The sequence below is a fragment of the Podarcis muralis genome, chromosome 3, assembly GCF_964188315.1.
Source record: "Podarcis muralis chromosome 3, rPodMur119.hap1.1, whole genome shotgun sequence".
NCBI classification, from domain to species: domain Eukaryota; kingdom Metazoa; phylum Chordata; class Lepidosauria; order Squamata; family Lacertidae; genus Podarcis; species Podarcis muralis.
In genome coordinates, this window is record NC_135657.1 from 31,193,245 (window position 1) to 31,206,953 (window position 13,709).

At 42.6% G+C, this 13,709-nt stretch overlaps 1 protein-coding gene across 1 annotated transcript in view; it reads left to right on the top strand.

Moving 5' to 3' along the window:
• Positions 1 to 13,709, top strand: part of DNAH14 (dynein axonemal heavy chain 14) — a 133,529-nt gene that overhangs the window by 52,146 nt on the left and 67,674 nt on the right. The window contains 9 exon segments of the mRNA XM_077925616.1: positions 50 to 118; positions 1,287 to 1,473; positions 2,719 to 2,798; positions 5,557 to 5,731; positions 6,282 to 6,371; positions 7,785 to 7,919; positions 9,708 to 9,920; positions 10,447 to 10,516; positions 12,784 to 13,001. Coding sequence (XP_077781742.1) covers positions 50 to 118; positions 1,287 to 1,473; positions 2,719 to 2,798; positions 5,557 to 5,731; positions 6,282 to 6,371; positions 7,785 to 7,919; positions 9,708 to 9,920; positions 10,447 to 10,516; positions 12,784 to 13,001 — 1,237 coding nt within the window.

Consider the following 13,709-nt stretch of genomic DNA (forward strand, 5'->3'; position numbering starts at 1 on the left):
TGACTTCAGTAATACATTTTTAAAAAAACCAATCTAATATTTGTCATAGATTTCTATTGGAAGGAAAAGAAGTTCGACTGAAACCATTCTGTGCAATTTTTATTACCATGAATCCTGGGTAAGTGATTATAACACTTGTTCTTCAAAAAATACTAAAAGAGGTAGCAATCCCATTTTGAAATGAGCATATAAAACTGTCTTACCCCAATTCAGACAAAAGGTTCATCATCTCAGCACTGTCAGTGCTGACTGTCATCAGCTTTCCATGATTTCAAATTGGAGTATTTTGCAGGCTTACCTAGAGATACCAAAGAATGAATCCAAGATCTTCTACATCAGCTGTGGAGAGTCTCTGACCTATATGCCTAATTAAGACTGGCGGGTCCTCATTTGGCCTGCAAGGCTGTTTCACCTCAACCTATGCCCACCTGCCCCACACCTGTCATACACCTGTTCTATATGGAAAGCATGTGCTCCACTAGACATCGGGGGATTTGATTCAGTTCACAGTTCAAGGCAAACCTGCATAATTTGCAGGTCTGAAATAATGTGCAAACTGAAACACAGCCACCATTTGAAATTCAATTATCTCTGGTTTTTGCAATGCTGTTCTCCAGCATTGGATACAAAACTTCATATACAGTGGACCCTTGGTTGTCAGACGTAATCCATTCCGGAAGACTGTTCGACTTCCAAAATGTTCGACAACTGAGGCGGTTGGCAAAATCCATTGAAAAAATGGAGAAACGTGCCTCAGAAGCTCGACTTCTGAGGTGTGTTCAAAAACAGAAGCATTCGGAAGCCAAAACATTCGACTTCCAAAGCGTTCAACAACTGAGGTTCCACTGTACAGGATAAAGTGTGCATAGAAATGCATTTATTGGGGGAAATAATAATATATGAAATCATACTGCAGAAAATTGCTTTGCAAAAATGTGTATACTGTATTAGGAGAATTTCACCCTAAAATGCTGATGAATTTTCATGATTACATTTTTCCAAAATAAATCAAGCTTTTTCTGTATCTAAATAGTTGCTTTTAAAAAGTCAGACTGTTAACATTTTTAAAGGAAAAACATTCTTTGCAATAGGTTTCCTATAATAGTAGTGGTCCACATCATTATCTCTCAGAGCTTTATTGTAGAGCTACTATACTTTCTTTATATGCAGTATTGTCAATGTGTTGTAAGTTGTTTATTTGTTGTAAGTATTAAAACTAATACTTTTGAGTGTTCTCGGTTTATAATTGCAAAAATAGACCTAGTGACTTTTGTTTTTCTTTTAAGATACAAAGGTCGTGTAGAACTCCCAGACAACTTAAAATCATTATTTCGGCCCGTCTCAATGATGGTACCAGATTATCAACTCATTGCTGAAATAATGTTGTGTTCAGAAGGTTTCAGGTCTGCAAAATCACTCTCAGAGAAGATAGTAAATCTTTATCATCTTTCTAGCAAGCAGCTTTCACGCCAGGTATAATGAGAGAGAAAGAGAGACAGCCTTTGAACCCTTGAACCTTTTCATGGGACCTATTAGTGGGAGTCTCATTGACAGTTTTACATGTGACGTTACCCCCCGTTGCACTACAAAGAGAATAACTATAATAAGCCTATACAAGAACTTTCCGTATAGTTTTGTATCTTAAGTTTAGATTTTGGGATTATGAATTTTTATTTTTTAATTATTTTCTGTGTTCCTTTCAATAGTCTTTGCCTGTCTCCATTTCATCCAATTCCCCCCACTTTAAAACTGTGGTGGCAGTTTCCTCCTTCTCTGAATTTCCTCATTTTTTTCAGCATGGCTCCTTCAGCCTGGCGCACTTTTTAAACCTGTAATTCATTTTCTCTCTCCTTCTCTCTCCCCCCCCCCCCTCTCTCTCTCTCTCTCTCACACACACACACACACACACAGAGCTGCTTGCCAACCCCCTTCATTCCCCTCTTTAACCCCTTAGAGCTTCCCTTTCATACCCCATGCAAAAGCTCATTTTTCATCTTTCCAACCCCATTTCTGAAGCCACTTCTCTCTTACGTTCTGTAGTGCTGCTTTGCACCCATTTCCACCTTCACCCCATGTCTGTGCCTCTCCCTCTCCTTATGTACAAGTCCCTTGTACACAAACCACCTCCATGGTAACTTCCTGCATCTTCCTTCTCCCACACATTATAATTACAGTGGTACCTCGGGTTAAGTACTTAACTTGTTCCGGAGGTCCGTTCTTAACCTGAAACTGTTCTTAACCTGAAGCACCACTTTAGCTAATGGGGCCTCCTGCTACCACCGCGCTGCTGGAGCACAATTTCCGTTCTCATCCTGAAGCAAAGTTCTTAACCCGAGGTACTATTTCTGGGTTAGCGGAGTCTGTAACCTGAAGCGTATGTAACCTGAAGCGTATGTAACCCGAGGTACCACTGTATTAAGAGCTTTTTTCACCTTCCACCAGGTGATGAATCCACCATCCCCTATTATTCAGACACTTTCATGTCCTTGCTTTCATCTTAAACCCTATTCCCATTCTTACTACTCCCTCCTTTGCAACATGGTTTTCCACCCCTATTTTCCCCTTTACTCTCCCTTTTCCCTCCTTCTTCGCTTCCTTTTTTCAAAAATAAACCAGATCTGGAGATAAATGGAAAAAAGAGTTCATTTCTAAGCTTTCCAAAATGTTGACAATCTGTTACCTCCTGGTTTGCAGAATGCTCCATTTTATATTTTCTAGGATCATTATGATTTTGGTATGAGAGCCATAAAAACTGTGTTAATAAGGGCTGGTCAGAAGAGGCAAGAGTTAAAAACACAGTAAGTAAGATTTTTTAATTGCCTAAAGCAGAGCTGTAACATTATTGCGCTATAGGCTGTGATGTCCTATGCATAGAATTTTGGAAGAGGAGATATCGACACTCAGTAGAGCTGTGCAGCAGAATCCCATATTTATTCGGGAGTAAATTAAACTGAGATCAATGAGATTTACTCTCTAATAAATGTGACTTAGGCTGTAATCCTATTCATGCTAACACCCACATTCCCTCCCTATTTTTCTCCCACTTTGCTGGCAGAATGTGTCATGCTAGTGGCACAGTGTCATTAGGAATTGTGCCAGTTCCTATAGCCCAGGGCTGTCAACCTTATTGGACATTTAAAGGCAACTTCATGTTTTGCCCCAAAACCTCTTTCTAAGAGGGCTGGGTACTTACTTAAAAGAATAAAAAAATGAAAGCTTAGAGTCTGGGGCACCTTACCAGAAGCACCAGTGAAAGGCATAGTGGGCACCATGGCACCAGTGGGTGTTGAGTTGGCAACCCCTGCATAGCCCCTTAGCTGGTGGCCGTAAAGTACAGGATTGCAGTCTAAATCAAGTCCACATGCCCTTGTTTTCCCTCTGGCTAAGGGCATATGGGCACTATATATTGCTCTGAACTTCAAAAATGCCCAGGAAATCAAGCCATGCAACCTCATCATCTTGTCTAGTGTGATCCTTCTTGTAAGCGCATTTAGGAAGCAATTTTGGACATTTGATATTTGACAGCCAGACCCAAGCAAATATGAACTATTTCAAGTAACATGTTTTTGATTAAAACAAAAAAATATTCCTTCCAGTAGCACCTTAAAGACCAACTAAGTTAGTTCTTGGTATGAGCTTTCGTGTGCATGCACACTTCTTCAGATATCAGATGTTTTTGATTGTACAGAACTTTAGGGTAGAGAGCAATAAGCTCAAATAAATATATTTAAGAATATTTGCATAAGATATGCAGCAGCATGTGTGGATAAAAATTCAATAGTGATAGCCCCCTTTTTTTAAGGAAATAAACATCAGGAAGTACTTTCTGACAGTAAGATCTGTTTGACAGTGGAGTGGTCTCCCTTGAGAGATGGTGGACTCTCCTTCCTTGGAGGTTTTGAAGCAGAGGTTGAATGGCCATCTGTCATTGGGATAACTCAGTTGGTAGAGCATGAGACTCTTATTCTCATGGCCATGGGTTCAAGACTTGCCTCGGGGGAAAGATTCCTGCATTGCAGGGAGCTGGACTAGAACAGTGTTTCCCAACCTTTTTTGGACAAAGGCACACTTGTTTGATGAAAAAAATCTCGAGGCACACCACCATTACAGCCCCGTGACGTCAGCGCGCAGCGTCACGCCGGGAGGGACGCACGAAAGTGTAAGTTTCAATTTTTTCCCTCCCCTCCTGTGTAAAGGGGAATGCACTCTGCTAAGTAAAGGCACTTGCCACAGCAGCGTCAACATCACAGCACCCACCGGCACCCAAGAGAGAAGGGGTCTCAGCAGCCCTTTTGCCAGGAAGAGGAGCAAGAACGAGAGGAGGAGGAGGAAGAGGAAGAGAGTCCCCCCAAAAAAACATTCTCCTTTTGATCTTCCTTATTTGCAATTTCTCATTGCAAAACAGCGGTTGATATAGAGCTGATTTTTTTGTTATTACAGTCCCCACCCCCTCACCTAGAAAAACACCCCCTGTCAATTTTATTATTATCATTATTATTATTATTATTCCCCGCCACTCTGGGAGGCTGAAGCCCTTTAAGGCTTCCTTCTGTCCACTCTCTGTGAATTACCTGCCCGGAGCGGGTTTCGGGGGGGGGGGGGCGCTGCTGCCGGTGTCCTCCCCGTCGAGTCTCGCCTTGCCCGGCGCGTGGCGGCCGCCCTTTCCCACACTCTGCCGGCTGCGCTGCCAAGCCCCGCGGCTCGGCCTGTCAGCGTTACCGGGCTCGGCGGGCGGTAATTCCCGAAGAAAGCCGGCGGCGCTTGAAGAGCTGGCAAGCCCCCATTTGCATGTCTGTTTTCCGCAGCCCTTGGAGAGGATTAAGTTCCCTCCTTCCTGCCGGGGAACCTCCAAGCTTTGGGGGTGGGGGGGGGAGGAGGCAGCAAAGCGAGGCAGGAAGGAGAGCGCGGCTTGGCTGGGTGAGCTTTGGCAGGGGCAGGGAATGAGAGCCGCGAGACGGGCGCTGCGGGCGGAAGCGCTGCCCGCCGAGCTCGCAGGCAGCCAGGCAGGCAGACGGCGAGAGCCCCGCACTGGGCGGCCTCTCCTCGCCGCCGCCACCCCGCCTCTCGCCGCCCGACTCGCCCGCCTCCCTCCCACGGAGGTACGCTGGTGTGCCGTGGGAGGGAGGCGGGCGAGTCGGGCGGCGAGCACACGCGGGGCGGCGAGCGAGCTCCCTCCCACATCCCATCGCCGCTCGCTTCGGCCGGCCTACTGGGCTGTCGCAGGCGGAAGGCCTGCGCATGCGCGAGGTTTTCGCGCCTTCCTCCAGTAGGCCGGCCGAAGCGAGCGGCGGTGGGATGTGGGAGCTCGCTCGCTCGCCGCCCCGCGTGTGCTCGCCGCCGCCCCGCCTCTCGCCGCCCGACTCGCCCGCCTCCCTCCCACGGAACACAAGGCAACGTTCCGCGGCACACTAGTGTGCCGCGGAACACCGGTTGGGAAACACTGGACTAGAAGACCCTTGGGGTCATTCCAACTCTACAACTCTATGATTCTGTGAAAGAGCATGTAAATCTGTACAATAACTTATAATGATTACTATTATTGGATTTATTTTATAGAAATAGTAAAAAGAAAAAGTTTTCTACCTCAGAAGAAACTCTCATCATAACTACTGTCCTGAAAGAAGTTAATTTACCAAAGTTTCTTGCTGAGGATGTCCCACTGTTTGAGGACATTCTGACAGATCTTTTCCCAGGGATGAAAGTTCAAAAAGTAAAGCATAGACGACTGCAGGTAATGAAACATGCAAGCAAATGTTTTATTTACAAGGGGAAATTATTAAGCATTGGGCCTCAGATGAAGGCCTCTATTTATAGAAATCCTTCTATAAATGGGCAAAAGATTCCTGCTCTGCAGGAGGTTGGACTAGATGTCCCTCGTGGTTCCTTCTAACTCTGCAATTCTATGATTTATAGAAATACTTCTGTAAATAAAAATAATATGACCAACATTGGAATCTTGACCACTTTTTCACTGGAATGGTTTCAGTTACCATCAGGTTGATGGGTCATGATTATCTTTAGCTATAGCTGCCGGGGTGGAGTAGAAGTAGAGACGGACCAAGTCCCTACTTAGTGGTCCAGTATCTATTCTGTTTACATATGAATGTGCCAGGCACAGTATTTTTCCAGGGCATTGTGTGTGCCGAGGTAAGGGAGGTTGGTGACAGCAACAAAAAATGGCGACTTTTTCTACAATGGTAGAATATCAGATATTATGCTAATATTTACAATCTTGAAGTATCATTGTAATTCTAATTAATTATATACATATTTGATTTTAGAGTGCAATATCTGTTGCAATACAGCATTTATGTTTGCAGAGATGGGAAAATCAGATACAGAAAGTTATACAATTTTACAACCAAATTATGGTAAGTTCTGCAAATCATCACTTTACATGTTTTAATATGATACAGTAGTACATAGTATGTTACACTGCACAAAGTTTTTCAAAGTAAACTTAGATTGCACCAGGAGTGGAGAAGCTGTGGTGCTACAGATGTTTCAGGACTCCAGCTCCCATCACCCTCAGCCCACGTGGCCAAGGATCAAAGATTATGGAAGATGGAGGCTATTGTTGTTGGCATCCATCTGTCTCAAGAAACAACGGAGTACGCCTCTGAGAGTGAATCCAACCCACTGGAGAATCACAGCACCTGCTGTGGCAGCAGAGACCAGTAACTCGCAACTGCTGCCTCCCACATTGTTTTTGCTGTGCTTGCAGCACTGAAGTGGCATCTCTGGGACACAAAGCTGGGCAGTATATATGGAAATCCTCGGCTGCCCAGACAACAAGACCCCCTCTCAGCCTCACTGATGTGGTCCAAAGGAATGCAGAGCAATACATTTGGCACCAGCTTGGCTGCAGGAGTTTCTGAAAGGAGGTGTACAAGACACTATCCAACTGTCTTAGGGATTCCACTCCAGATTTGTTTACTCGTTAGCATTTTCTTGTTCTCAAGATGTCCTGCAAGGACGGATTTTTCCTCAGAATTTACTCCCGAAGTCTTTCTCATGAATGTGTATAGCCACAAGGCAGCAGAGGTTTATGATCAGAGTTTTCCTTCTCCTTTATGGGCTACCTTCCCAGGTTGATGAGCCCCATCTGCCCCTCATTTCTCTCTACATCATGTGCAGTAACTACCTTATTGACCATTGGACCACTATTGGCCTAATCCACACAATGCACTGGATATTTTCTTCACATGCAGCTTCGGACCCATCGGCTACCTTCATCTCTCTGGTGAATTAGGCAGAGTCACTGTCAGTCTTCTACCTCCTCACCAGGAAGAGGAACCATCTCTCCATCCCAGCTGTGCCTAAGAATTTTCTTAGAATTCTGTCAGAATAGTTGGTCTTTCTGTCTTGTTTGTGTGAGTGCTTTGTGGTTCATTCCCCTTCTACCTTGACAGAGAGGAAATGGTTATGATAGAGATATAAATTTATTTATGTTATTAGTGTAGTTGTTTTTATGAATTTTCTGTTTTTATATTCTTTTCTGTATAGTTCTATTGTTACTTTATTTTGTTGTTTCCTGCTTTGGGTTTAAAATATAAATTGAAGAGTGGGTTATAAATACTACTACTACTACTAAAAATACATATCTGGAGGGCCACAGATAATGTAGCTATTTCAGCAAAAGTACTGAGGAGGAAAGCAGATTGATACTCCTAGTATGAAAAATATACACATTGTAAGAGCTTTTAATATTTCTCTGTCTGGTAATCTAAACATTTTAGGGAACCTTAATGTTACAGAGCTGATATTTAAAACTGTATTTTCAGGCTTCTGTTGGTATAATGCTAGTAGGCCCTACAGGCGGTGGGAAAACTACCATCAGAACAATTTTAGAAAAAGCCCTGGTAATCTTGCCATTGGTAGATACAGAAAGCAATTCAAAACTTGAGGCTGTGTTTCAGGTAAGGTATTTTATTTTAGTCTCTTCTTTATTTTCTGAACCTGTTTCTTTAGTATGTTATTCACGTGCTATTATGCCTAATTTCTAATATGCATTAATGTTGGATCTGAAATATTGGCAAACTAAGAAAACAATCCCAAAACTAGAGTTGGGCATGCATGGTCCTTGGCCTGATTTAAGAGGGCACCAAAATCATGTGTAAAGTCAGGTCGGCAGCCACCATGCAAAACTGGGCAGGAAGTGTGAAGTGCACTCACATCTATCCCTGCTCTCCTTTTAGCATATTGGATTAAAAGGTGGTGACTAAATATGATCTGAGGCTAAAAAAGTAAGCACATTTCAGTTTATAAAAGATTTAAGTATAATGATATGAAAGAGAGCAACAGCACATTATACCTAAATTAATCTTGGAGATGGAAGAAATATAAGGATCAGTATATGCAAGTATTTGTTATATGGAAAGCAACATAAAGTGTAAAATAATATCAGTAAAGCAGTGATTGTCTGCAATAATTAAAATATACCATCTTATAGAATCATAGAATTGTAAAGTTGGAAGGGGTCCCAAGGGTCATCTAGTCCAACCTCCTGCAATGCAGGAAACTCCACTAAAGCATCCATGGCAGATGGCCATCCAACCTCTGCTTAAAAACCTCCAAGGAAGAAGAGTCCACCGCTTCCCGAGGGAGACTATTCCATGGTCAAACAGCTCTTACTATGAGAAAGTTCTTCCTAATGTCTAGTCAGAATCTCCTTTCTTGTAACTTGAATCCATTGATTCTAGTCCTACCCTCTAGGGCAGGAGAAAGCAAGGTTCTGTTCCCAGCCCATGCTTGTGTCAGTGGAGCACATATAAGGGTGCCCCGTTCCGTCCTGTTACATGCCGCCCTGTGATGGCTTGTGAATGCTCTCCGCAAGAAATGCCTCTGCTCACTCAGAGATACATATATACATCCTTAATTTTACATATGTACAAGCAGCACACATAATCATGCGTCCGAATCCTGTGAGTCAGATTCTCGGAGTGACTTACGTCCACCCCTTTTCCAGCAGAAGAGGCGAGGCATTCTCATTTGATGTCTCTGCCCCCTCCGCTTTAACCCTCTCCTTTCCTAAGCAGATGGAAGTGGCACTGTCCGTGCCAGAGCTTCCTGTGCGGAGTTGAGGCTCTGCTACAACATCTGAGAGCCTTCCCTCCTCCTGACTTTCCCTCCTTTCCTCCACTGACACTTCCTGCTCCCCTTCCTCTGCTTGTCTCTCCTCCTCCCCTGCGTTCTCCGTCAATACCATGACACGCCCTACCCCCATTCTGCCCTCTTTCAGGTCCAAAATGACCTGTATGTCGGAGATTGCACATCAGTTGGACGCGCCTAAAATAGTCACCACCTGTATTGCAAAATGAAATAAAAACATTTTACAAACATCCTGTTGCAAACATCCTGTCTTTGCATAATTCACCATAAGAGCGTTCAAGGTATCAGGAATGAAAGGAAAGTACATTGTCACACTTCAATATGAGAGAAATGTAATACATAATAATCAAGAAAACAAATTTATTGAGTGGTGCCCACCTCTAACTTTGCTTTGACAAGTGATTGTCATCAAAAACTGTCCATTTATGCTGGTTGGCTGTTCAATAGTTATCTATATTCTGGAGGAAGTTTCTGCTCATTCCAGAAAGCCAGCCCTGTCTCCTCCTGGTGGGGAAGAGTAACTCTAAAGAGTTTTTGAAGGTCATCCCCAAAACAGGATATTTATGGTAAGGAAATGTCTGCTTTTCTTTCCTTAGAATTCTCCAAAGAAAGGCAAGGTAGACACCTTCGTTATAAACCCAAAGTGTGTTAGTCTTGGTGAACTTTTTGGGCAGACAAATCCTAATACAATGGAGTGGTCAGATGGTCTGTTATCATCAGCAGTTCGAGCGTTTGCCAAACTTTCAACAAAAAAACCTAAAAAGAAAGACATAAGCACTACAAAATCAGAAATGCAGGACTTGTACACTGTGAGTTTAGCGTTTTAGTAACTAATTATGTCACTGTTTTATTGCTTTACTTGAACTTTTGTTTCAGGTAGGTAGCCGTGTTGGTCTGACGCAGTCGAAATATATAAAAAATAAAAAATTTGTCCAGTAGCACCTTAGAGGCCAACTAAGTTTGTTCTTGGTATAAGCTTTTGTGTGCATGCACACTTCTTCACACTTTTTCACTTCCCCCCTGTAACCCCTATTATAATCTCCACCATCATCCAAGAGAACATTTGAAAACTCATGGAAACTCTGGAGTCAACTTTCTATGTTTAATTGTGATTTGGCTGAGGTTTAAGAGACTATATCTCAGGTTGAAACTGCCTTTGGTAGTCATGGATCCTCCCAGAAACATGGCACCGAAGGCTTTTTGTTTTTGTAATTAAAAAAGTTTCTTGCTACCCCAATTCTTTAGGAAGAAAGCTTTCTAATCCTGTATTTAACGTGCCTAACTTCCTTTATCAACTGATCTGCAGTGTAATTAGTTTCATTTCTATTTTTCTAGCTGAATACAGTGAATCTTGCTGATGCATCCCTAAAAAATGAAGCACTGCAGTCAAGAGAAAATTTTCACTGTCAGTATAAGTACTGTAATGATAAGTATGACAGACAGTTCTTCTCTCTTTCCACAGTGATGGGTCCAAATTATGCAGCATCTTGATATTTGAGTAATTATTACTTCCACAGTCCTACTGAAAACTGCCCTGAGCCATGTTTGAATCTTTTGTTCGTAATATTATTCATAAGTCTATTGATTTCAAAATATTTATTTCTTGTTGCTTCATTACTGTATTGTATACAAGCATCTAGCATGCAGTATGAAATCTCTGGCATGTAAAACTAGACGGCCAACAGTTTATCACTCCATCTGCTCTGCTGTGACAGGCCAGCCCCATCAGGCCTCCTCTCCGTCAGCTGTCATCTGGGGGCAGCTATTCCATCAGATTGCATCACTGGGGGGAGATAGGAAGCAGGGCAGGCATCTCCTGCACCTGAATTGTTTCAGCTGGCTATTATAGAAACAACTTTTGTATTTTTTGCTGTAAACTGCCCTGAGATCTTTGGATGAAGGGTGGTATACAAATTCAATAAATAAAAATAATAGTAAAGGTAAAGGGACCCCTGACCATTAGGTCCAGTCATGACTGACTCTGGGGTTGCGGCGCTCATCTCACTTTACTGGCCGAGGGAGCTGGCATACAGCTTCTGGGTCATGTGGCCAGCATGACGAAGCCGCTTCTGGCGAACCAGAGCAGTGCACGGAAACGCCGTTTACCTTCCCACCGGAGCGGTACCTATTTATCTACTTGCACCGGCGTGCTTTCAAACTGCTAGGTTGGCAGGAGCAGGGATTGCGCAACAGGAGCTCACCCCGTCATGGGGATTCACACCGCCGACCTTCTGATTGGCAAGTCCTAGACTCTGTGGTTTAACCCACAGCGCCACCTGCGTCCCTTTAAAAGAAAAAAGAAAAAGTAGAAGATAATAATTATAGTGTGTGTGCAATTAAGAAAGGGAACATAGAGTCACCGCTAATAAAGAGGGGAGGAGAAAACTATCAAACAAGCTCCCCATGGACTGCCCGCCCCAATGAATTACTGAGAAAGAAAAATAGTGTTCCTGCCAAACAGCAACCTCTCCTCGGTCCCTGGACAAGAACCACCGAAAGAAGAGACTCCTGTAGGCACAACTGAGGCCTAGCTTCCCTCACAGCTTGTTTTAATTGGGGGGGGGAGGGATTCATTGTGTTGCTCTAAAGGGTACTATGCTCTAAAAGGGTACTATGACACCTGTCATCAGCAAATGACATTCACACACATACCTCACAGGGTATAACATACCCTCCAACATTTCTGCGATGAAAATAGGGACGCCTTAGGAAAAGCAAGACATTCTGGGATCAAAGCAGAAACTGGGACAGCTTCTGTAAATCTGAGACTGTCCCTGGAAAGTAGGGACACTTTGAGAGTCTGGTATAATAGAAGCAACAGTCTCACTTGATCTGGTTTGTGTGACATTGCTGCCTCCAGAGAATGTGGAGGTCCTAAGAAAAAATGGCTGACCGCTGTACAATGTCCACCCATGCTTCTCTTATCTCTACCCCCTCCAGGGACCAAAATAAAAAGGGGGGAAGCACGGGAACAATTGCTTTCCTTGAATTCCCTCATACGTCCTCATCCTGAAGAAAATTTAAGCAGGGGAAATGACAGGGCCCACAGAAAACGTTGACACCTGGGGGGCACACCCCATTTTAAGAGAAAGAGGTATACTAGGAAACTAACAATAAAAACCAGCAACACTCACAGTCTCATTAACATAGCTGTCAACGATTCCTTTTTTTAAGGGAAATTCCCTTATTCCGAATAGGATTCCTCTCAAGAAAAGGGAAAAGTTGACAGCTATGCTCATTAACCATTATCAAACTCACAGTCTCATTAACCATGTAGCTAAGATTTTTTTTACTGGAGATGGGAAAAGACCCAACCTATCCTGACTGAGGCAGGGAAGATCTGGAGGCAAAGCTTCAAGACCCTGCCTGTCACATCCAGAGGAAGGACATCATCCTATATGCAAAATGTCCTCCAAGGCAATCAGGTTAATAAGCATTTGGGTGAAATAGAAAGTAATACAGTATATGATAAAATAATAAAAACTGGTATATAAGATTTTTTTCTCCTCCAGTTTGATATTCAGCACAAAGAAAAATTGTCAGGAGGTTTAAGATATATTTTCCTAAAATAACATGATCATTTTCAAAGATTTTAGCTTTATTTTTTAATTCTTGTTGCTTATAAATGTTACTAGCAAATTCTGACGTTCTTATTTGTTTATTCTTTTGTAGGTGAAAGTATTAATGACTGGCAATGGATTATCTTGGATGGGCCAGTAGACCCAGTTTGGATAGAAAATTTAAATTCTGTGCTAGATGACTCCAGAGTGCTATGCCTTCCTAATAGTGAAAGAATCTACTTATCACCAGCAATCAGAATGATATTTGAAGTGGACAGCCTCTCTCAGGCCAGCCCTGCTACTGTTAGTAGATGTGCTATGGTTTACGTGGTAGGTTTCTTAAATAACGTTTTTACTCACATGATATTTCATACTTTCTTTTAACGTTCTCAGCAAAGATGGAAAGTGAAATAAGTGAAGTTGTCCTGAAGGCAATTAGCAGAGACAGGAGGGGTAGTCGCTGCTCATGGCACCATTTGCAGACTGGAAGTGCACGAATTATTCTAGGCTACCATCATTTAGAGTATCGAAAATTTTTACCTCTTTGTCATGACTGTAACACATATGTAGCCAATCTATGGGTGGGTAGTTGAATTCCCCTATTATTATAACATGTATTTTGGATACTTCCTTGATTTCATTCTTCATCTCAATATTTCCCTGAGCATTTTGATCAGGGGGACGATAACACAATAGACCTGCTGTTTCTTTTAATGCCCTGGTTAAATAATTGCCTTGATTTCTCTCAAGATCATAGATTCCCCACTTGGAATCCCCATTGGGTATAATATGCTTCTTTTAAATCTATGGGGGGCACCCAGGGAGAGGAAGTTTAATTGTGCAGACAAAAATTATTCAGCTAATGGAACTACTTTGTCTGATGCAGCCCTGAGTAGCAAATTGCTGGAACAATGCATGTTCTGTATTAAACATTTTATGTTTTGTTCATTTAGTATTTTCTTGTATCTTTCTCTTTTTTGCCTGTTTTTCAATATTTTATTGAAAACTTTTGAATTATAAAGAAATAAAGTGATATAA